At 42.2% G+C, this 22,656-nt stretch overlaps 1 protein-coding gene across 2 annotated transcripts in view; it reads right to left on the reverse strand.

Annotated features, from left to right (window-relative positions):
- The window catches only part of LDAH (lipid droplet associated hydrolase), a 101,107-nt gene that overhangs the window by 21,663 nt on the left and 56,788 nt on the right, over positions 1 to 22,656 (reverse strand). For both annotated transcript variants that reach the window (XM_033142954.1, XM_033142955.1), the window contains one exon: positions 12,900 to 13,140. In XM_033142954.1, the coding sequence (XP_032998845.1) occupies positions 12,900 to 13,140 (241 nt within the window). The remainder of the gene's footprint in view (positions 1 to 12,899; positions 13,141 to 22,656) is intronic.

The raw sequence follows: 22,656 nt of genomic DNA on the forward strand, positions 1-22,656 counted from the left end.
AGAAATTGGGAAAAAGAATTTGTGCCAACAAAAAAGGAATGGCAGGATAAATTACTAAATTATATCGAATTGGCTAGATTAACAGATGCAGGGGACTCCCCAGAGAAGAATTTCAAAAAGAATGGGGAAAATGTAAATACTTTACAGAACAGTGCCCTAAAATACACACCTGGGCTTGTTTCGATTAATATCTGCATGAGACTTTGTGGGGTTTTTAAAGTCATAATTTGAAAAAAATCATAATAATAATTCATAGAGGAAACAGTTTATAAGAAGTAAATAAGGAGGCCATATACAGGATAAAGGAAGTCTTTTATTTTGTCGTTTGTTTTATTTTATTTTATGTTTATTTTATGTTGTGTTCATGTCTAATGGTGGTGGATTTGTTTATTTGAGTTGTGGTGGATTAATGTTGTAAATAAAATTAAAAAAGAAAAAAGAAAAGAAAAAAGAAAAAAGGAATAAGCAAAACCTATGTCCAAGTGACACAGGTCAAAAGATCAAACTTATCCATCCTTAAAGAAATCAGCCCTGAGTGCTCACTGGAAGGACAGATCCTGAAGTTGAGGCTCCAGTATTTTGGCCACCTCATGAGAAGAGAAGACTCCCTAGAAAAGACCCTGATGTTGGGAAAGATGGAGGGCACAAGGAGAAGGGGACGACAGAGGATGAGATGGTTGGATAGTGTTCTCGAGGCTACCAACATGAGTCTGACCAAACTGCGGGAGGCAGTGAAAGATAGGCGTGCCTGGTGTGCTGTGGTCCATGGGGTCACGAAGAGTCGGACACGACTGAACGACTGAACAACATGTCCAAGTGAATTTACTGAGGATCAAGGCATCACTCTCATACTGTGGTGTTCTTAATGAATACCCACTCTTTTCACAATTCCGATTTGTTAGCTCTTAGTGTTAACCAAACAACGGCTGTGCATTACTGATTCATGCATGAATCACTGTGATGCACAGTACTGGATAATGAATCATGCTTAACACACACACAACAAGGTACACTCTTAGGTTTCCGCTTTTCTTTTTGTTTAGGTTCAGCTGAAATAAACAAGAGGTCTGTGTTGAAAAGACAACAATATGTGTCCAGGGGAAATTTCAAAAAATCGGCACAACCTTTTTGGCAATTTTGCTTCCCCCTCCCCCAAGAAAAGCTCAACAACTCCCTTTCTGTCCGGATTTTTACTTCTTCAAATATGGCAACCCTATTTTAATGCTTAAGAATAAAATTTAAAATATCTACTACCATAATTACTTTGACCATTTCCTAATGGTGGCAGCAGCAGTGCCACGGAAGGATTTTTTATTATTTTTAACCAACTCCTGAAGCTTAAAATCTTATCTGAGCACCAGCAGTGTTTAAAAAAGCTCCGAACTAGAAAGGATAACATCCCACCCACCATTGTTTTCATTCTAGCCAGAATTATCTGTATTTGAAGGACTTGAACGATGAAAAGTACCAGCTCATATTACAAAACTGGCCTATTCAACATGGGATGAATGGATCCTCTCAGAACTAGATGAAGCAGTCATCTAACGGTCTTGTCATGTCGGCAACATGTAAGTTAACCCACATTTATTATCAAAATGCCGTGCAATGTATATAAAGTACAGTGGTACCTCGGGTTAAGAACTTAATTCGTTCTGGAGGTTCGTTCTTAACCTGAAACTGTTCTTAACCTGAGGTACCACTTTAGCTAATGGGGCCTCCCGATGCCACACGATTTCTGTTCTCATCCTGAAGCAAAGTTCTTAACCTGAGGTACTATTTCTGGGTCAGCGAAGTATGTTGCCTGAAGCGTCTGTAACCCAAGGTACCACTGTAGGGACATATTAGGAACGTAGGAAGCTGCCTTAAATTGAGCTAGACCACCCAGGCCCACCTGAAGGCATTTTGCTACCTGTGGTGAAGAAAAAGCTGTCCTCCCACCTTTCATGTACAGAAGACAATTGAAATTTTTTTTTTATTAAATTTTCCAATGAAACAAATACAAACCACAATCCAACAAACAACAACAAACAAACAAACCCAAAAAGAAAGAAAAAGAAAACAAATATCAAAACTACAGACTACAAAAATACAAACCTATAATTCTACAAAAAACAAAAAAACAAAAATCTCATTATCTTTTCCCAGTTTTTAACATTCCATTGGGACCTCCTCCCGTCTTCTCCTCTGCGTTCATTTCCAAACCTCTTTTAGTAACTTTGTAACATTGTAATATCTACTTTTCACCCTCACATCTTAATCATACAATTCTACTCATTATATCTTAAATCTTAATCCTTATTCTTTTCAACACATTTTAACTTCATAAGAATTTTCTCTATAAAACAAACCTCAAATGCCCCTCACTACCTCTTATATCCTTTCTTAACTTAACTTTGTTGTGCTATAGCCTCTATTTCTTCTGATTCCAATTCTCGATCTATTAAAAACCGAAATAACCTATACCTAAATATTTCTTCCAATCTCATTTTCCATTTTCCCTCTGGTGTCAAATACCGTAATCAATCCTTCCTTTCTACTGATTCACCCATTACCCCACCCCTCTCCTGCCCATTTGTTTCCCATTCTTCAACTTTCCCACACACCCACAGTCTCCCTCCCAACATGCCACCAGACCAGATTCTCCTTCTCCTATTATCTCATCCAAAGTTGATTTAACTTCTTTCCCTTTCACTTCTGCGCTTCCCTTCAACAGTAGCTTCTACTCCAGAGTGTGGCATTCTTCTTGATAATTTGTTTCAATGAAGTCATAACAAAGTTTCATTTGTACAGAAGACAATTGAACTGGCAGCACTGACTATGTGACAGCATCCTTTAGCAAACCTGAAGGCAGTAGGCTTGTTTAAGGGATTCAGGATAGACCATGTGGCAGAAATCCTTCCTAGTCCTACCTGGAGAGGCCAGGGACTGAACCACGTGCTTTATTCATTAAGGTACAGCCCTCCACTTAAAAATAACATTGAAGCCACATTCAATATGGAATGCTGTTCTCTTCTGGGCTGCTGCTTCCATGTGCCAACAAGGAAGGAGGATCTGCTTTATGAAGCACACCTGTGCTTATGCAAAAACATATTTTGAACCAGCACAAAAGCATTTCCCACTCTTCAGCCTTCTGATCAATGCTTTTTGCTTACTCTGAAGATCTCCAAACGCTTATCATAAAACCTAATATTCAAACTCCACTCCAACTACCCCCACCCCTTTTAATCCTTGTCATAATTATTTTTGTTGCCAATTTTGCTTCAGATTTTCACAGCCCAACTTCTGACTCATCTATACAGTACTCAGTTACGTAGCACAGGAGGTTGGAAATTTTCTGGAAAAGAAAGTACAGTTGCAGCACAGTCCAACCGCCGACCCTTCGGTCCAAGGGTCCTAAATGCCACCTGGGTATTCTAGCTACGGAGATTTCAAAAGAACAGAAAAAAAATGTTTATGTATGCTACAACGGCTGCCCAGATACCGTTAGCCCAAAGGTGGAAAGAGGCAGCAATCTCAACCAAATAAGATTGGCAAACCAAGTTAAGGGACTATGCTGAAATGGCAAAATTAACGGGAAAGCTCAGAAATGAAGATGACAAGAAATTTAAAAAAGAATGGGAAATGTTCATTATGTGCTTACAAAAGTATTGCAAACAGGTTAATACAGTGTTTTTCAACCACTGTTCCGCAGCACACTAGTGTGCCGCGAGATGTTGCCTGGTGTGCCGTGGGGAAAATTGTGTTTATTTGATTCCTATTCAAGAGAATTACTTTATATATAGTCAATATAGGCACAGAGTTAAATTTTTTAACATTTTCTAATGGTGGTGTGCCTTGTGATTTTTTTCATAAAACAAGTGTGCCCTTGCCCAAAAAAGGTTGAAAAACACTGGGTTAATACACTGGCAGGATTTTAAGAACACTTGTAATTTCAGAAATAACGTAGGAAATTTGAGGTAGAAAAAATAATTTGGAGTGGAAATGATATGCAGCTGAAAAAGAAATTTAAGGAACCGGGTTGGGGGGGGGGAGTCATGGGATTCAGATAATCTCATTTTATGGATTTGATATTGTTTTTACGTATATTTTTCTTTGTTTGTGGTTGTTGTTGTTGTTGTTGTTTATTTTCTATTTTTGTTGAAAATTTAATAAAAATATAATATAATATAATATAATATAATATAATATAATATAATATAAATATAATATAGAATGCCACACATGACCAGCAGTGGAAAAACTTAACTATCCCAAGTGGACTTTTATGGTGCCTCAGACACATATTTCAATATTAAAAATAAATCAGACCTTAGACTGTGTTAACAGCAAGTTCCATTCCTGATTCAACAATCATTGCTTAATATCAGTAATTTGGAAGTTACGTGAAATATTCTAAAGGGACACAAATAAGGGGAAACAGGAGGAAGTCTGAAAAAGATGATAAGAAAAAAGTAGATTTTTGGTAAGATGATATATTTTTGTTTTTTTCTTTCTTTCTTTTTTCTTTCTTTCTTTGATGTATTGTATTTTTGTAGTTGTGTTACTTTGTTTTTCGCTTGTTGTTTTGTAGTTGTTTTTGTTGATGCTTTTTTGTGTTTTTGGAAAAATCAATAAATATTATTAAAAAATAATAATAATAATATCAGTAATGGGCAACCGGCGGTCTGTGTGCAAAAATTACCTGCACCACCACTAACTCACATCTTGTAACAAATCAAAAGGGACCTTTTAGCTTCTGCTAATCTTCGAGAACAGTGTTCTCGAAGCGACTGGCACGAGTTTGGCCAAATTGCGGGAGGCAGTGAAAGATAGGCGTGCCTGGCGTGCTCTGGTCCATGGGGTCACGGTGAGTCGGACACGACTGAACGACTGAACAATGACAATCTCTTAACTACAGGCTTCAGAGAGCCAGGAATCTGTCAAAAGCACAGGGCTTTCTGAAGATTTTGTCTTCAAACCCTGGAAAAGTGTTGCGCTGGATTTTAACCGCGCCCCAAGGCCAAAAGTGAAAGAAGGAGGAAAGGAAATGAGAAAGAGCTTTGCTGCTCTGCCCAAAACTGGCACTCTAATTGCCAACCATTAGGCTTTTATACCCATCAATATGCTTTTCTTAATATAAAGCAGGAAGAAGAAGACTGTTACTGGGGGGAAAAACAAAATGGAGCAAAAAAACAATTTCAAATTCTGTTTCCCAAGATAAGATTCCTCCCCGCTCCCTGGTCTCTTCCACCATTTCCAAGTATCATAAAATAAACCGTCTCCATTACTCCCCTGGTCAATAAACAGGTTAAACAAACAAGGAAATTCCTCAAGAGAAGCCACAGATTCAAGATTGCAAAGAACGGCCACATATAGGCTATTCAGATGGAAGGGATTTTTTTGCTTACTGTGCTTATCTGTATCTTCATTGTCATCCAGAAGTTAACCTCTGACCTACAAGCCTGCCTCTCAAAAAAAGAGAAAGACTCGCAATGTTTATCCATTATGTAATGTCTGTGCTTTTGTGGAAATTTTACCGAAACAAATGGAGGAAGTTTGCCCTTCAAGCTAGTGGACAATAAATCCTGTGCTCTAAAGACACAGGCCTGTCTGCCCTCACCTTAAAAACCAATACATACATACACGTTTGCAGGAAAATATTTTTTCAGGTGGTACATTAATAAAATTGATAGAAATATGTACTGCTCTTTTAAAGCATGCTACAAAGTAACAATGGATTGCATTCAACCAAGCTGTCATACCTGACTCATTGCAATTGATGGACATGATCAAATACAAGTCTACTGTGAGTAGGATGACTTGGTTGGATAAAATCCAAACTACATTGCAAACAGTTTTCTTTTTGTAGAAGCCCACTTTCTAGAAGAGCTTGCATCTAGCAGTTTATACTGTTTCTACAACTGGAGAAAAATCTGAAGTCTTCTGAACAGACCAAGTTGGGAAGTTCCATTATTTTCCAATGGGGCCTTCTGTTGCTACTGCGCCATTGGCGCGCAATTTCTGTTCTCATCCTGAGGTAAAGTTCTTAACCCGAGGTACTACTTCCGGGTTAGCGGAGTCTGTAACCCGAAGTGTTTGTAACCCGAGGTGTTTGTAACCCGAGGTACCACTGTATTTATAATGCTATGATTCTACTTTAAAGAGTCATAGCTTCACCCCAGGGAATTCTGGGAGCTGTAGTTTGTGGGTTAAACCACAGAGTCTAGGGCTTGCTGATCAGAAGGTCGGCGGTTCGAATCCCTGCCACGGGGTGAGCTCCCGTTGCTTGGTCCCAGCTCCTGCCCACCTAGCAGTTCGAAAGCACGTCAAAGTGCAAGTAGATAAATAGGGACCGCTCCAGCGGGAAGGTAAACGGCATTTCCGTGTGTTGCTCTGGTTCGCCAGAAGCGGCTTTGTCATGCTGGCCACATGACCCGGAAGCTGTCTGCGGACAAACGCCGGCTCCCTCGGCCTATAGAGCGAGATGAGCGCCGCAACCCCAGAGTCGGACACGACTGGACCTAATGGTCAGGGGTCCCTTTACCTTTACCTTTAGTTTGTTAAGGATGCTCAGAGTTCTTAGGAGACCCCTTTTTCCCTCACAAAACTACAATTCTCAGAGCGGTAAAAGAATCAATCCCTCTTCAAAGGGAAAGAATCTTGTTAATGTGAGCGTTATCTGGATCAGCACCAGGGTTGTGTAGCGAGGAGCACAGGCTAATGCAATTTCAGTTGTTCAGTCTTCCTATGTACCTGGGAGCAAAATCTTGATTTTAGCAAAAGTCTCCCATTAACCAACAACACAACCAGAATCATGCCCCAGGTCCTGCTCTTTCTTAATGGAGCTTTGCTTTTTGGCCTTTGTGGAAATAGGGCTGGGTGCTTAGGTCTTGCTATAATTAAGTTTTCTAAATCTCATTTCCTTTTCAGAGGAGAGAAAACATATTGTTGTGAGTAAGCTCCGGACGTGGTAACGAGTCCCTGGCAGGTTAGTTTGTTCTGACAGATGCATAACTTTTAAGGAAACTTTTAACCATCTTTTCTGCCCTTCATCGTGGTTTTTTATTGCAATTACAGCAATGAGGCAGATGTTTGTGCCAAAGGTAACACACATACATTTTTTAATGAGTTGACACAAACTTCCTGGAGAGGAGGAATAAATTCATTTGCTGAATATTTCTGAGCCATACCTAACGGGTTATTAAAGGGCAAGAGGATAAGGCCTTAACAAAGTTTGTTCCCATTTTCTTTCCCTGTACAAATTCACAGAGGTAAAGTGGAGTTAGAATAGGCAAGATTGCCGACCAAGATACTGTCAGTTATTGCTAATCCGAAGCATATGCTACGGGCCACGCCACTTCCTAGATTACTTACCTATACAGGAAGGTCTAAGAGCTTGTTGCTATATAAAACTCTTTCCCTCTCAAAGTCTTAATGTTTGTGGGCATTTCCTTTGAACTCAGTCAACCACAATGATTCATTTCCAGCGAAGGCCACTCATTGAAATCAATGAGTACTTAATTTTATTTAAAGGCAGCTAGCAAAGTACAGCCAAATAAAACTAGTCACTCTCAATACTGGCTAATTACGTAAAGAGACTTCGAAAGCTGTCAGAGAGGGGACCAAATCCCAAAATGGTGTAACACTATTGGAGCCAAAGGAACTCTTTTGCTGCATTGCAACAGCGAAGTTTCCAGTGCTTCGCCCAAATACTACAGCGTCCTCTCTCCTTGTGCCTGAAATCATTCCCTTAGCCAGAACAAAGCAATTTCTGAATCCCAGTTTGCTTAAAATAAGGTCTGTGAATCCCGTCTCAGGTATGGGTGAAGAACCAGCAACTGTTGGCCCGAAATTGTCACCGAAGAATGTTCACCTGGCCATATAGGCTTTACCTTGTTCTTTCTACAAAATTAATCATTAACCTCTCATAGACTTTTTGCATGAAATACACACATACACACACACACGGTTTTGCCGGGTGTTATACTGGATTGGATGAGGTGAATATTGTTTTTATATAGTGGAAAGCTGAAGAATCAGGAATTTTTTATTTTCTGAATCTTATTTTGCAATCTTTCTCTTTTAACCTTTTTCTGACTCTTAAAAAAAAGTTCTTTCTCCCTTCCCCCCTTTTTGTATTTTTACAGTGGTACCTTGGTTCTCAAACTTAATCCGTTCCGGAATACCGTTCCAAAACCAAAGCGCGCTTTCCCATAGAAAGTAATGCAAAATGGATTAATCCATTCCAGACTTTTTAAAAACAACCCCTAAAACAGCAATTTAACATGAACTTTACTATCTAACGAGACCGTTGATCCATGAAATGAAAGCAATAAACAATGTACTGCAGTCACACAATCAATTAGTTGCTGAACTGGGTTCCACACAGTCACAAAAAAACAAAACAAAAAAGCCGCAAAAGCAAAAGCAAAAACGCAAAATAAATAGCAAAAACAGACAGACCTCAGTGTAACACTCAAGACGGAAGTGTGGCACTCAAAATGGATGCGTAACACTCAAAACGGAGCACGTTCGGCTTCTGAAAAAAGTTTGCAAACCGGAACACTTACTTCCGGGTTTGCAGTGTTTGGGTTCCAAGTTGTTTGAGTACCAAGGCGTTTGAGAACCAAGGCACCACTGTATTGTATTTAGATAAAAGTCTTGGTTTGGTTAAAATAAAGGAAAATATATTAAGTTTTGTATTTTTCTCTATAAACCTTAATAAAAATTTATTTTAAAAATGAATTAATCAAGGGGCGTTGAAAAAGACAATTCCGCTCAGCATGTCTTGATTTCACTTGAGCAGTAGGTAAGTCTGCACGCATTCTGCTCTGCCAATCCAAATGGGGTCTTTCTGAATGCATGTTTGTTCCTCTGCCATCCCAATTGATGATGTAACACTATCTGATGATGTTTGAGGCACAACTGCCATATATTTTTTATAAAGCCAAGTTGGGTGTGCCTGAAGAAGTGTGCATGCACACGAAAGCTCATACCAAGAACAAACTTACTTGGTCTCTAAGGGGCTACTAAGGTGCATATAGGTGGAACTATCTTAAAAAGCAAAGACATCACCTTGCCGACAAAGGTCCGTACAGTTAAAGCTATGGTTTTCCCAGTAGTAATGTACGGAAGTGAGAGCTGGACCATCAAGAAGGCTGATCGCCGAAGAATTGATGCTTTTGAATTATGGTGCTGGAGGAGACTCTTGAGAGTCCCATGGACTGCAAGAAGATCAAACCTATCCATTCTCAAAGAAATCAGCCCTGAGTGCTCACTAGAAGGACAGATCCTGAAGTTGAGGCTCCAGTACTTTGGCCACCTCATGAGAAGAGAAGACTCCCTAGAAAAGACCCTGATGTTGGGAAAGATGGAGGGCACAAGGAGAAGGGGACGACAGAGGATGAGATGGTTGGACAGTATTCTCGAAGATACTAACATGAGTTTGGCCAAACTGCGAGAGGCAGTGAAGGATAGGGGTGCCTGGCGTGCTCTGGTCCATGGGGTCACAAAGAGTCGGACATGACTGAACGACTGAACAACAAGGTGCTACTGGAAGGATTTTTTTATTTTTATTTTTTTTATATTGTTTTGACCTGTGACTGTTATGAAGTTTTCAAGTATGAAAACTGCTCAAATGTATTTCCCCCCCAAAAACCCACAATAATTTATTGGCTTTTGCGAACAACATGTTTGCATACACTCTGTGGTACAAGAAGGAGTGTGTGCATATAGGTGGAACTATAGGTAATTACCGGTATCCTAAGTGGACTGGTGCAGAAAGCTATAGCCCTCTCAACAACAGATTTAACTGCGACAAAATAATCAACAAAGGGTTAGAGGAAAAATATGAATGAGGAAGGAAAAAGGTGTGTGAAATTTTACAGAACAGGCATAGTAAATATATGAAAAATAAAATATAAACCAATCTTTACACACACCCTCCAAGAGTCCCTATTTTCCAGGGACAGTCCTGGATTTACAGAAGCCACCCAGGTTTCTGATTTGATCCTGGAATATCCCACTTTTTTTTATATATAAAGAGTTTATTGGTATTTTTCATAACAAAGAATAGTCCCACACCCACACCTACATCTACCCAGACAATTACCCACCCACATTTATACAAAACAAATACAAACATAACCAAAATTCTTCTTCTTGTTTACACATATCCCACTTTTCCTTAGAACGTCCCCTGTTTTCAACAAAGAAATGTTGGAAGGTATGGAGTTATGCGACCCTCGAATCAAGGAGATAAGTAACTACACAACTTTTAGAAGACATCTGAAGGCAGCCCTGTATTGGGAAGCTTTTTTAAATGTTTCATGTTTTATAATGTTTTTATACATGTTGGAAGCTGCCAATGTGGCAGGGGCAACCCAGTCAGATGGACGAGGCAATAAATAAATAAATAAATAAATAAATAAATAATCATAATCATAATCATAATCATCATAATACATCTCTGTTTTCATCAGAAAAATGTTGGAGGGTATGTGAAGTTTGTTCTTCGCTTACCACTTGTAGCATGTCAAAAGGTGACAAGCCCCGGTATGAGTGCAAACCTAAGCCAAACCACAACGAAGCCATGCTGTATGTAGGGAAAGTGCTAAAAGAAGGGGATGAGAGATCGTTTCACTGCTAAACATCACCTGCAAGGTTCCCAAACCAGCTAGGTGGCATTTCTAAAAGGTGTCTCATCTGTTTCCATGGCTAAAGGTAAAGGGACCCCTGACCATTAGGTCCAGTTGCAGACGACTCTGGGTTGCGGCGCTCATCTCACTTTACTGGCCGAGGGAGCCGGCGTACAGCTTCCAGGTCATGTGGCCAGCATGACTAAGTCGCTTCTGGTGAAACCAGAGCAGCGCATGGAAACGCCAGAGCGGTACCTATTTATCTACTTGTACTCTGACATGCTTTCGAACTGCTAGGTTGGGAGGATCAGGGACCGAACAATGGGAGCTCACCCCGTCGCGGGGATTCGAACTGCCGACCTTCTGATCAGCAAGCCCTAGGCTCAGTGGTTTAACCCACAGCGCCACCCGTGTCCTGTTTCCATGGCTACATTGTATTAAAAGGGATTTGAACCCAGAGCCAGTGCAGAGTTAAACAACAGTCGCAGCCCGAAGCCACCGTATATACATCTTGTGTGTTTAAAAGCACTTTAGGCCATAGGCAACTTATGGAACCATAGAATCGTTGAGTTGGAAGAGCCCCTGAGAATCATCTAGCCCAGGGGGGTCCTCAAACTTTTTAAACAGGGGGCTGGTTCATTGTCCCTCAGACACTATTGGGGGCTGGACTACAGTTTGAAAAAATATGAATGAATTCGTATGCACACTGCACATATTTTATTTGTAGTGCATAAAAAACAGGAAAAGCAATACAATATTTAAAATGAAGAACGATTTTAATCAACATAAACTTTTAAGTATTTCAATGGGAATTATGGGCCTGCTTTTGGCTAATGAGATGGTCAATATCGCTAATTCTCGTCCCTACAACCCAGCCTACACATGGATCTCCCTCACCCCCATGGCCCAGTCTACATGCAGGCCTTCCATGCTCCCATCCCCACAACCCAGCCTATATACGTGTCTGTCTGCACACACCCATCCCCACAACCCAGCTTACACATGTCTCTCTAACCACCTTCCCCATGATCCAGCCTATGCATGTGCTTCCCTAAACCAGATCCTCACGACCCAGCCCGCACTCGTGTCTCCTTAAGCCCCATCCTCACGACCCAACTTGCCCGCGTGTCTCCCTAACCCCCATCCACCCCACCCAGCTTGCACGCCTGTCCTCCAACCCCAAATCCCCACACCCCAGCCTGCCCGCGCGCCTCCCTACCCCTGATCCCCAAGCCACGGCCTGCCTGCATGTTGCCCGTCTCCATGACTCCTGACTCACTGTGGGGGCTGGAGCGGCCCATGTTCACATCCACGGTGCCCTGTGATGTGTTGTGCCCGATCGTCACCGTCGCCTAGCGCACCACGAACTCCACGTCGCAGCCCTGCAGGCACACCAGATTGGGGGATTGGGGCTGGCACCGGGCCCTGGGGAGCCGAGGTGTGCATCCTAGGAGGCAGTGGCAAGGGAACGGTGCGCTGCAGCACCAGCAAGGGCCTCGCGCCGGGCCTGTCCTTGCCCACAGCTGCAGCCATCTTCCCAGCGCAGTGGGTGACAGTGGCGGCCGAGGCAGGCAGGCGCGGCCAACCATGCACCGCCGGCCTCCAGGGTGGGGAGGTGGGCGGGCAGAGGCCCAGGCTGCCCAGGCAGTGCGCTCGCAGGTGGGCGAGGAGGCCACAAGCGAGAGACAGGGCACATGGGGTCCAAGGCGCACGGGGTGCCTCTCTCCTCTGCAATCCCCTCCCAACCCCAGGCAGGCTGGGTTCAAGACCCTGGCGGGCCAGATCCGTCCCACGGACCATAGTTTGAGGACCCCTGATCTAGTCCAACCCCCTGCAACGCAGGAATATGCAACTGTCTCATACGGGGATCGAACCTGCAACCTTAGCTTTATCAGCACCATGCTCTAACCTACGGAGCTATCCAGGCAGCTCTTGGCCGTAAAAGCAGAAAGCAGGACTACATGAGGTTTTGTCTAATCCAACAAGGCTCTTCTTAGGCAAACGCTGCAGATCAAGGAAAGAATGGCACTCAGAAGGCTATTCTGAAAATCCACGAGTTTTCCCTACACAGAAATTTATTCCTTTTTTGGAGACGAGGCATTTTCGTTTTTCTTCAGTTCTGTATTGAGGAAAACAACCAGAGCCACCGCTATACGCTCAAATCCTTAAAAAACTTCTTATCACTAGGTTATTGTCCCCTTAACATCCATATCCTTCAAAACAGCATGCTAGACAGGAATATTTAGGGGGAAAGAGGAAGTATTACTCGCTGTTTCTACTCACCAACACAATCGAAAGTGAGAAAATCTGTAGTAGCCGCTAGTGCAGATTCATCTGCGCGCATTAGGATAGAAGATGCCAAACGTAACATGAAGTGTTTTATTCCGTCTGGGAGAAGCAATATGGGGTATACGAGTATGTAGAACGGATAACGAACCCAGGAGAGCAGGGGTTTCATGAACTTGCCTTGTGGGGACTCAGCCATACGCTCCACTGTAGGAAACAGCAGCAGACTGCGGATAATCTGAAGAGACATGAAAGGTAAAAAGGTCAAACAACGTGTGACCCAGAAAATGGGCAGGATTTGACTAGTTCTCACTCCCACTGCCCCAGCTGATTATATTCCCGAATGGAAGCTTATGCTGCAATCCTATATACACTTACCTGGGAGTAAGCACCATTGAGCTCAATGGGACTTACTTCTAAGTAGACATGCATGGCTCTGTGCCGTAAAGTAGCAAAAACATCAAAGTCCCTCCCTAGAGTCACTAAGGTTTCTCTCAGTCTTGAGATAACAATAGGCCAGAGTGCGTCTTTGAGTTTTTAGAAACAAACCCTTCCAAAACTCGATTCACTTTCCCCTGGGAAAATATGTACCCTCCGCAACCAGAAGTCAAGGTACAAACATGAAAACATATTTCTTGTCCATGGGGCCGTGAGTGCAGATCACCCCTTTCGGGGGTTTGAAAAAGGGCTTCCTCCCCTATTTTACTGAATTCTCTTTCCTTGATCTAAGCCAGGGGTCAGCAACCTTTTTTAGACATGGGCCGGTACACCATCCCTCAGACCATGTGGTGGGCTGGACTATATTTTGAAAAAAAATATATGAATGAATTCCTGTGCCCCACAAATAACCCAGAGATGCATTTTCAATGAAAGCACACATTCTACTCATGTAAATAACACAGAGATGCATTTTAAATAAAAGGACACATTCTACTTATGTAAAAACATGCTGATTCCTGGACTGTCAGTAGCCCGGATTGAGAAGGCGATTGGGCTGCATCCGGCCCACGGGCCTTAGGTTGCCTACCCCTGATCTAAGCGAAATCCCCTTCTTCAACCTAGTAACTCAAAATTCTGAAATACATTCAGAAAAAAATAATCATCATAATGTATTTATCATTTATTGTTATCAGTTTTTTTCAGTTTGTTCCACAGACTCTTGCCAAATAAGAGCTTCTGAATTCCTAACCGGCGACAGTCAAAGCTTTGCCCCTGGTAAATCCAGCCAATACAGTAGTAGCTTTCCTTACACCTAAGTAAGCACAGCATGCAAATATCGGAGCGAGGGATCGCTCTGCATACTACAACCCCGCCTGTACTTCTGCGTGATGGAGGAATCAGTCTGGGTGAAGAAACGAGATCTATTTGCACAAATACAAACGTGCATGTAGCTTGACCATGTCCATCGGAATGACTTGGGAAAACTGGCAGGCAGGGAAAGGCAATGCATGTTATCAGGGGGCGCTGGCACCAAGGACAGATTGCTCATCAAATGTTCGGCAGCCACAATCATGCATGTGCACGATTGTGCACATGGTGTGTTTATGTGTGTCTATTCTCTTCTATACGAGCCAACTGTTTTGAATATGAAATAGAAAACATGTGTGGGTGTGCAGATCATTTCCCTCTCAATGAAGGGAACGCAAAGCCCTGCTTTTGTTACGAGCTGGCTGGCAGGTGGTTGAAAACGCTTGGAGACTGATATGAAATTCTTAACGTTTGCAGATTTCTGAATCTGCACGAATGTTTTGTTTTAGAGTGCCTGGGACCACCCAGCCAGATGGGTGGGGGTATAAATAATAACATTATTCTTATTCTTATTGTTATCTTGGACTTCGCTTGAGACCACCACCCTGGAAAAATGAACAAATTCAACTTTTGCCCTTTGCCATTCCCATTCACCGAATGTTGGGCATATTTATAAATAATAATAATAATAATGTCAATTATACTAAATTTTAAGTCTGCTTCAATTACTATTTTTTGGGAGGAGAGCTTATACTTGGAGAGAGCGGGTTGGGGCTCCAGGGTAACAGAAATTCAGTAGGTATTCTACTTTGTGGTTCAGCTTTCAAGCAGAAGGTCTTATAATTAGACAAAAATGGAAAACAAAATGGGAAATGTGTGTGCCATATCACGCTTGAGGAGAGAAATATTTTTGAAAGGCTTTCTTCTGTCAGCACAAAGGAGGAGGTCAATTACATATGAAGAACTCTGTGCAACATCCAACACAACACACTGGGTTGATTCTGGATGAAGAAAAATGCATTCTGGAAAGAAAGGAAGGAAGGAAGGAAGGAAGGAAGGAAGGAAGGAAGATATTGAGCTCCCCCCCCTTAAGACATGCAACAACTGAAGAAGAAGAATTCAGTGTTTTACTGATATTATATTACATTGTGGTTTTATGCAATTAAAGTTAGAAGCAGCTCTGATTCCGAGACAGATTTTGTCCTCTTCTTGGGCATATCATGGTCTACAGATGGGGGGAATGGCATGCTACACATACAATTGGGGGGAAAACCAACAGACCTAATCAAAGAAACGAGGACCATCAAACACTGTAAGCAGCTTCAAGAGCCATATTTTCCACGTATCTGGATCGTATCTGGATCTTTAGCCAACTCCTTTCAATCACAGAAACATTAATAATACACACACACACACACACACACACACACATCTTATTCTTAAACAATAGCTCACAACGCATCTTGAATGACTGAAGTTAAGAGACTCCATTTAACCATGCTCACCGAGAGCCAGTTTGCAGATCATGGAGCTTTTGCACGTCTTCGTCGGAAGGGATTCCATATAAACGGAGTGGCAAAGTGAGTATGGCCTTTTTATGTGCCCTAGTAGAAGAGGGCAATGAGGAGGAAAGGCTGACGGGCCTCTGAAGTGCGGGGAGAAAGCTAAGTGATTTAAAATAGATAGGCAAGGAATGTGTAACCTCTTTTGTTTTTTTAATGGTATATGATGTATCGATAAAACAACAGCTGATGGGAAACGGGAATTGAACGTAAGGAAAGGATTGTGAATTATAGATGGCATTATAGTTGCCACGTGAATTATAGATGCCACATCAAGAAGCGAAGGGGGGGGGGGGAACTGGGATATATCTAGGATGAAGAGCGAAAAGTCAACTTTTTTTTTTTTTGAAAAGCTGCACACGCAAGATGATAAGAAGATAGGAAGGGCAAATTAACATAGAAATCATAAGCAATGGTAAATATACAAGTAGGAATGGATAAATCAAAAGTTGATGGATAATGGGAGTTGAACATAAGGAATGGATGATGAATCAGAGATAAATGTGCAGTACTAAGCTGTAATGGGGGAAAAAACAGGAACGAAAAGAGGGAAGTCAACTTCTTGTATTAAATTTGATGTAATATGATGTAGCTTGGCACTGATTCATTAAAAACTGGAAAAACCAATAAACATCCATTGGCAAAAGAGGTGCAGGAAGAAAGCTGGGGGTGGAAATGCTCAGCGGGGGACAAAAATGGGGGGTTGAGGAGGGTCAGTTGGAGGGGGGAGGAGTGAAAAATGTCACTATTTTCATCTGAGCAACGTTGGAGGGTATGAAAGTATAACCCTGAATTGGAAAGGATATATACGCATGGTCGGGGTACAGGGTCTGTGGGGAGGAATGTAGATGAGTGAAGTCAGGTGGAAATGAAATGCAAAAAGAAAACTGCCAGGAAAGCGCTTTTGGATCACATTTAACTTTCAGTAGGAATGATAAAAATTCTATGAAAATATTAATATTTAATGTGTTCCATTTAATTATGAATGCAGCCGGCAATCTACCAGCATACATAAATTCTTGAATACTACCAGTACATAGCTCTTTCTTCCCCTCTTCCAAGGATGTTTCAAAGATGTGAAGAGGGAAGTAACACACCATTGCACGTCATCTCATGTGTGGCTTTGACGCTAGGCTTTGCTACACGTGTTTTGACTATTCAATGCACAAACATTTCACTTAGTAATCAGTATGTTTTGGACCAAATTTTACACCAATTTACACAAATTCCACCAAATTTTAGCTTTCTGACTTTAACAAATGCAGCATAACTATTCTGATGTACAGTGATGCCCAAGTGTCTCTGAAGACATTCCTGTTAATCATAGATGTTATATTTCCATCTCGTTGCAGATGAAGTCAGAACACCACAAGTCTATAAAATATCCTAAGCAGATATTTCAAAACTTGATATAGTATTTATTTAATCATGTTCAGAACCCCACACATTCCTTTAATATTTGCAAATCTAGGTCGGCCAGTTAACTGCCAGTTCTAAACCCCCCAAACTATTTGTTGTTGTTGTTCAGTCGTTTAGTCGTGTCCGACTCTTTGTGACCCCATGGACCAGAGCACGCCAGGCACGCCTGTCTTCCACTGCCTCCCGCAGTTTGGTCAGACTCATGTTGGTAGCCTCGAGAAAACCGTCCAACCATCTCATCCTCTGCCGTCCCCTTCTCCTTGTGCCCTCCATCTTTCCCAACATCAGGGTCTTTTCCAGGGAGTCTTCTCTTCTCATGAGGTGGCCAAAATATTGGAGCCTCAGCTTCAGGATCAGTCCTTCCAGTGAGCACTTAGGGCTGATTTCCTTCAGAATGGATAAGTTTGATCTTCTTGCAGTCCATGGGACCCTCAAGAGTCTCCTCCAGCACCATAATTCAAAAGCATCAATTCTTTGGCGATCAGCCTTCTTTATGGTCCAGCTCTCACTTCCATACATCACTCCTGGGAAAACCATAGCTTTAACTATACGGACCTTTGTCGGCAAGGTGATGTCTCTGCTTTTTAAGATGCTGTCTAGGTTTGTCATTGCTTTCCTCCCAAGAAGCAGGTGTCTTTTAATTTCGTGACTGCTGTCACCATCTGCAGTGATCATGGAACCCAAGAAAGTAAAATCTCTCACTGCCTCCATTTCTTCCCCTTCTATTTGTCAGGAGGTGATGGGACCAGTGGCCATGATCTTAGTTTTTTTGATGTTGAGCTTCAGACCATATTTTGCGCTCTCCTCTTTCACCCTCATTAAAAGGTTCTTTAATCCTCCTCACTTTCTGCCATCAAGGTTGTGTCATCAGCATATCTGAGGTTGTTGATATTTTTCCCCGGCAATCTTAATTCCAGTTTGGGATTCATCCAGTCCAGCCTTTCGCATGATGAATTCTGCATATAAGTTAAATAAGCAGGGAGACAATATACAGCCTTGTCGTACTCCTTTCCCAATTTTGAACCAATCAGTTATTCCATATCCAGTTCTAACTGTAGCTTCTTGTCCCACATAGAGATTTCTCAGGAGACAGATTAGGTGATCAGGCACTATAGATTATAAATTACTATTTCAAACCGTTAGCATATTTTGGGGTGGATCTCAGATCTAGCTCTTCATTTTAGCATAAGGAATTATAGCACCACCTACGTTCTTATGAACCAGTGCAGGATCCCTCATGATTCTGAGCCCCCCCCCCCAAACTTTAAAATTCATAGACCAGGCTTTCTCCTGTTGTCCACACTCATTTTTAACGTATTTCCACTGACTGAGGGGCTTCCTAGATGCTTCTGCCTATCTCCTCTGTTTACCAATCAAAATAATTATTACCAGCAGGCCCCACTCGTCCCTAGCATCTCTCTTCCATAGAAATGGCCCGAGCAGGGCAATAGATTCTACTGACATTTGCCCTTTTTAATCTGTTAGAAGCCATGGAGGAGAAAAAAAGCTAGAAGATTATAACTGAGGGAGGGGTGGTGGATGAGAAAACTCAACCCACCCTAAGCCCAACAGAACATCCTGTGGGTGTTCATCTTTTGGAGTCTGCAGAGAGAGATTTCCCTCACAGAGCACATTGTAGAAGAAGCAATCTAGCCAGCCTTGTTTCTGTAGGAACCATTTAAACTTAAGGTAAGGTAAAGGTAAAGGACCCCTGGACAGTTAAGTCCAGGCAAAGGCGACTATGGGGTTGTGGCACTCATCTCGCTTTCAGGCCGAGGGAGCTGGCGTTTGTCCACAGACAGCTTTCTGGGTCATGTGGCCAGCATGACTAAACTACTTCTGGTGCAACGGGACACCATGACGGAAGCCAGAGCGCACGGAAACGCCATTTACCTTCCCGCCACAGTGGTACCTATTTATCTACTTGCACTGGCATGCTTTCGAACTGCTAGGTTGGCAGGAGCTGGGACAGAGCAACAACAGGAGCTCACTCCATCGCGGGGATTCGAACCGCCGAACTTCTGATCCGCAAGCACAAGAGGAAGTGAGGAGAAAGAGTGTGCATGTTTTTTCTCTCTTCAAACTGTGCTTTCTCACTTCTCAGAAAAACCGGACGAACAAGGGAGGTGTTCATGGTGAGTTCCGGCACCTCTTTTTCTAGAAAAATAGCACTGGGGCAGGGGCAGATTTTCCGTCCACCAACCATATCTCACCAATGCCAATCTAGAGGCACCTGGACTGAACTTTAGACCTGCCAGATTACCGAGTTCACTGACGAAACTGAAGTGCTCCGTCAGACACTAGAGCCAAATAGCTTGCTGGCTCACGCAATGTCAGTAACAGATTCAACGGTGGTTGAGGTTCACTTGCACTCCTGAGGAGGAAATAACATTGGAGCATGCTCGCTTGCTTTTGCCGAATAACCTGCTTTGAATTATTGGGGCGGGTGTGTGCGCACAAACAGTTAATGTAATCAACATCAACCAACAAGAATGTATGACTTGGATTCCATGCTATGTATGTAACTTGCAGTTCCCAATGAACTTCAGGCTTTGATCAAATCAGCTGGCAGGAACAGGAAGCAATCCATTATTTTTATAACTGATGACCCTAGAAAGAAAAGCTGTATCCAAATGCAGCGCTTGTAGCTGCAGAGCGCCGATCCACATAAAAGAAAAAGCCTCTGCATGTAAAAGAAAAAGCATAATTTAAAACAGCGTCTCCTAAACTTGGGTCTCCAGCTGTTTTTTGGACTAAAGTTCCTATCATCCCTGACCACTGGGTCCTGCTAGCTACGGATGATGGGAGCCGTAGTCCAAAAACAGCTGGAGGTCCAAGGTTGGGAAACAGACTTAATATAAGACAGCTTGCGCGCGGGGGGACGGGACAGTGTGGATATTTCACAAGTGCTCATAATAGATCTCTAGCGATTGCCAACTCTTTGAAGAAACCCATGGAAACCAAAAAAGTTGTGTCTGTCAGATACAACACTTAATTTTGATACATTTCCATTCACTTCCATGTTCACCAGCTGTGCCAGCAGCAGGAAAGTCCTTATCTGTCGGGTAAAACCTGATGCAGTATTAAAATGTAATGTAATGTAATGATGTATTTAGTGCTAGTGTATGGCCCACTTTTGACAACGTATAACACAAATCACCTCTTTGTTTAAGGCACATAGAAACCAATAGGCAACATCACTAGGATCAAGAAAACACATTTTATTATGAGATGTAACATGAAGGTTGGGCTCCATGAGCACTGCAGATGGTGATAGCAGTCACGAAATTAAAAGATGCCTGCTTCTTGGAAGGAAAGCAATGACAAACCTAGACAGCATCTTAAAAAGCAGGGACATCACCTTGCCGACAAAGGTCCGTATAGTTAAAGCTATGGTTTTCCCAGTAGTAATGTATGGAAGGCTGATCGCCGAAGAATTGATGCTTTTGAATTATGGTGCTGGAGGAGACTCTTGAGAGTCCCATGGACTGCAAAAAGATCAAACCTATCCATTCTTAAAGAAATCAGCCCTGAGTGCTCACTGGAAGGGCAGATCCTGAAGTTGAGGCTCCAGTACTTTGGCCACCTCATGAGAAGAGAAGACTCCCTGGAAAAGACCCTGATGTTGGGAAAGATGGAGGCCACAAGGAGAAGGGGACGACAGAGGATGAGATGGTTGGACAGTGTTCTTGAAGCGACTGGCATGAGTTTGGCCAAACTGCGGGAGGCAGTGGAGGATAGGGGTGCCTGGCGTGCTCTGGTCCATGGGGTCACGAAGAGTCGGACACGACTGAACAACTGAACAACAACAAAACATGAAGGTTTCTATATCATATAAAAATTCCCTCACTGATCCTTTATCAGGTCAAGAATATTGTACATCAAAAGCAAGCTTAAAACCTGACCTTGCCATTTATATAAGCTTGTAATTATTTAGATTGGAATACAATAAACCAACCACACCAGTTAGGGAACAAACAAATGACTTCACAATGAATCCAGTCAGTCACACAAATGCACTGCACATTATTATTATTATTATTATCATCATTATTATTATTATTATTATTTGCATAGCTCCCTATACCCTTAAGTCTCAGCGCAGTTCACAACACAAAATCACAATATAAAACACAAAATACATAATAAAAACAAGAAGAACTCAATAATCCCCCTTCCCCAACCCATTTTGAAAGGGCATTGGATATCCATCAGCTCAAAGGCTGGTTACAGAGGAACGTTTTTGCCTGGTGCCTAAAGGTTTATAATGAAGGCAGCAGCCGAACCTCCCTGGGGAGAGCATTCCACAGATGGGGAGCCAATGCAGAAAAGGCCCGTTCTCATGTTGTCACCCTCTGGACCTCTCGAGGAGGCACATGAAGGAGGGCCTCAGAAGGTGATCTCAGGGTCCGGGTAGGTTCATATGGAGAGAGGCAGTCCTTGAGGTATTGTGGTCCTTCTGTTCCACAGCCTAACTCTTACCTCCCATGGTCACAGCTACACCAACTTTTCCTCACTAACAGACATTCAAGAGCAGGATTTTGTAAGGGAAGTAACCTGAAGTTTCATCTCACCCATTACTAATCTAGTAGTTCAGGTCAACAAGCCTATGGGCCAGTGACCACATCTGCCACCCAGAGTACAGAATGGAGAAGCAAGCCATATACTTACCCTTCCTGAGCAATGGACACTAAAGGGCACGCAACAGATTACATATTAAAAGAACTAGGCACCATGCCATTATTTCTTTAGTCTATTCTATTGGGGTCTGGGTTTTTAACTTCCTGTGTGCGTTTTTAGTGATAATTTTATTGTGTGTGTGTTTTTTTTGTAAGCTGTTTTGAGGGTTTCCCCTACCATCAAGCAGTATCTAAATTATATGAAATAAATAAACACGCCGTTATTTCACTGCGTATAGAAGATGCATGCCAGGGCCATGTGTTGCCAGGCGCATAGTGCGCAGCAGACTTTACAAGTAAACCGTTCGAATAACTTTTCTTCTTTTTTTACGAGAACTACTTTAATATCAAATTAAAGTATTGGCATATTTCAGTGCTTGCTCTCTCTCTCCTGTGGGCCTTTGAGGCTATACATTCCTTGTACTCGCTTGTCTTCACTTTTACATGCGATACGAGAAACAAGCTGAATGGTGTCTCTGTGTAAATAAATAAATCAATACCACCCCATAAGCATAAATTGAAAAATTGCATTTGCATCTGGGTTCGTATGCTAGGCTATCAAGACATGTTTATAAACAATAAGTCAGCCCAACTTTACTCTGCCAATGAGTGATGCAAATGTTAATGTGCTCAGTACATGTTCATCCAACTAAAGAAACCTTGTTTGTTTTTCAAAAGCAATCAGCGAAGATTTCCATGCAAAGAGAAACATTTACTACTGTTAAGGCAGTCCAAACCAGTTAACAGACTTAGTCATTCTCAATTATTCACTCCGTCTTTCCCCTTGTGCTTCTAGAAGGTGCAGCTATTTGATTTTATTTCAGCCCATCTTTGTACGATATGTAA

This window comes from Lacerta agilis, chromosome 3 (genome assembly GCF_009819535.1).
Source record: "Lacerta agilis isolate rLacAgi1 chromosome 3, rLacAgi1.pri, whole genome shotgun sequence".
Classification (NCBI taxonomy): Eukaryota; Metazoa; Chordata; class Lepidosauria; order Squamata; family Lacertidae; genus Lacerta; species Lacerta agilis.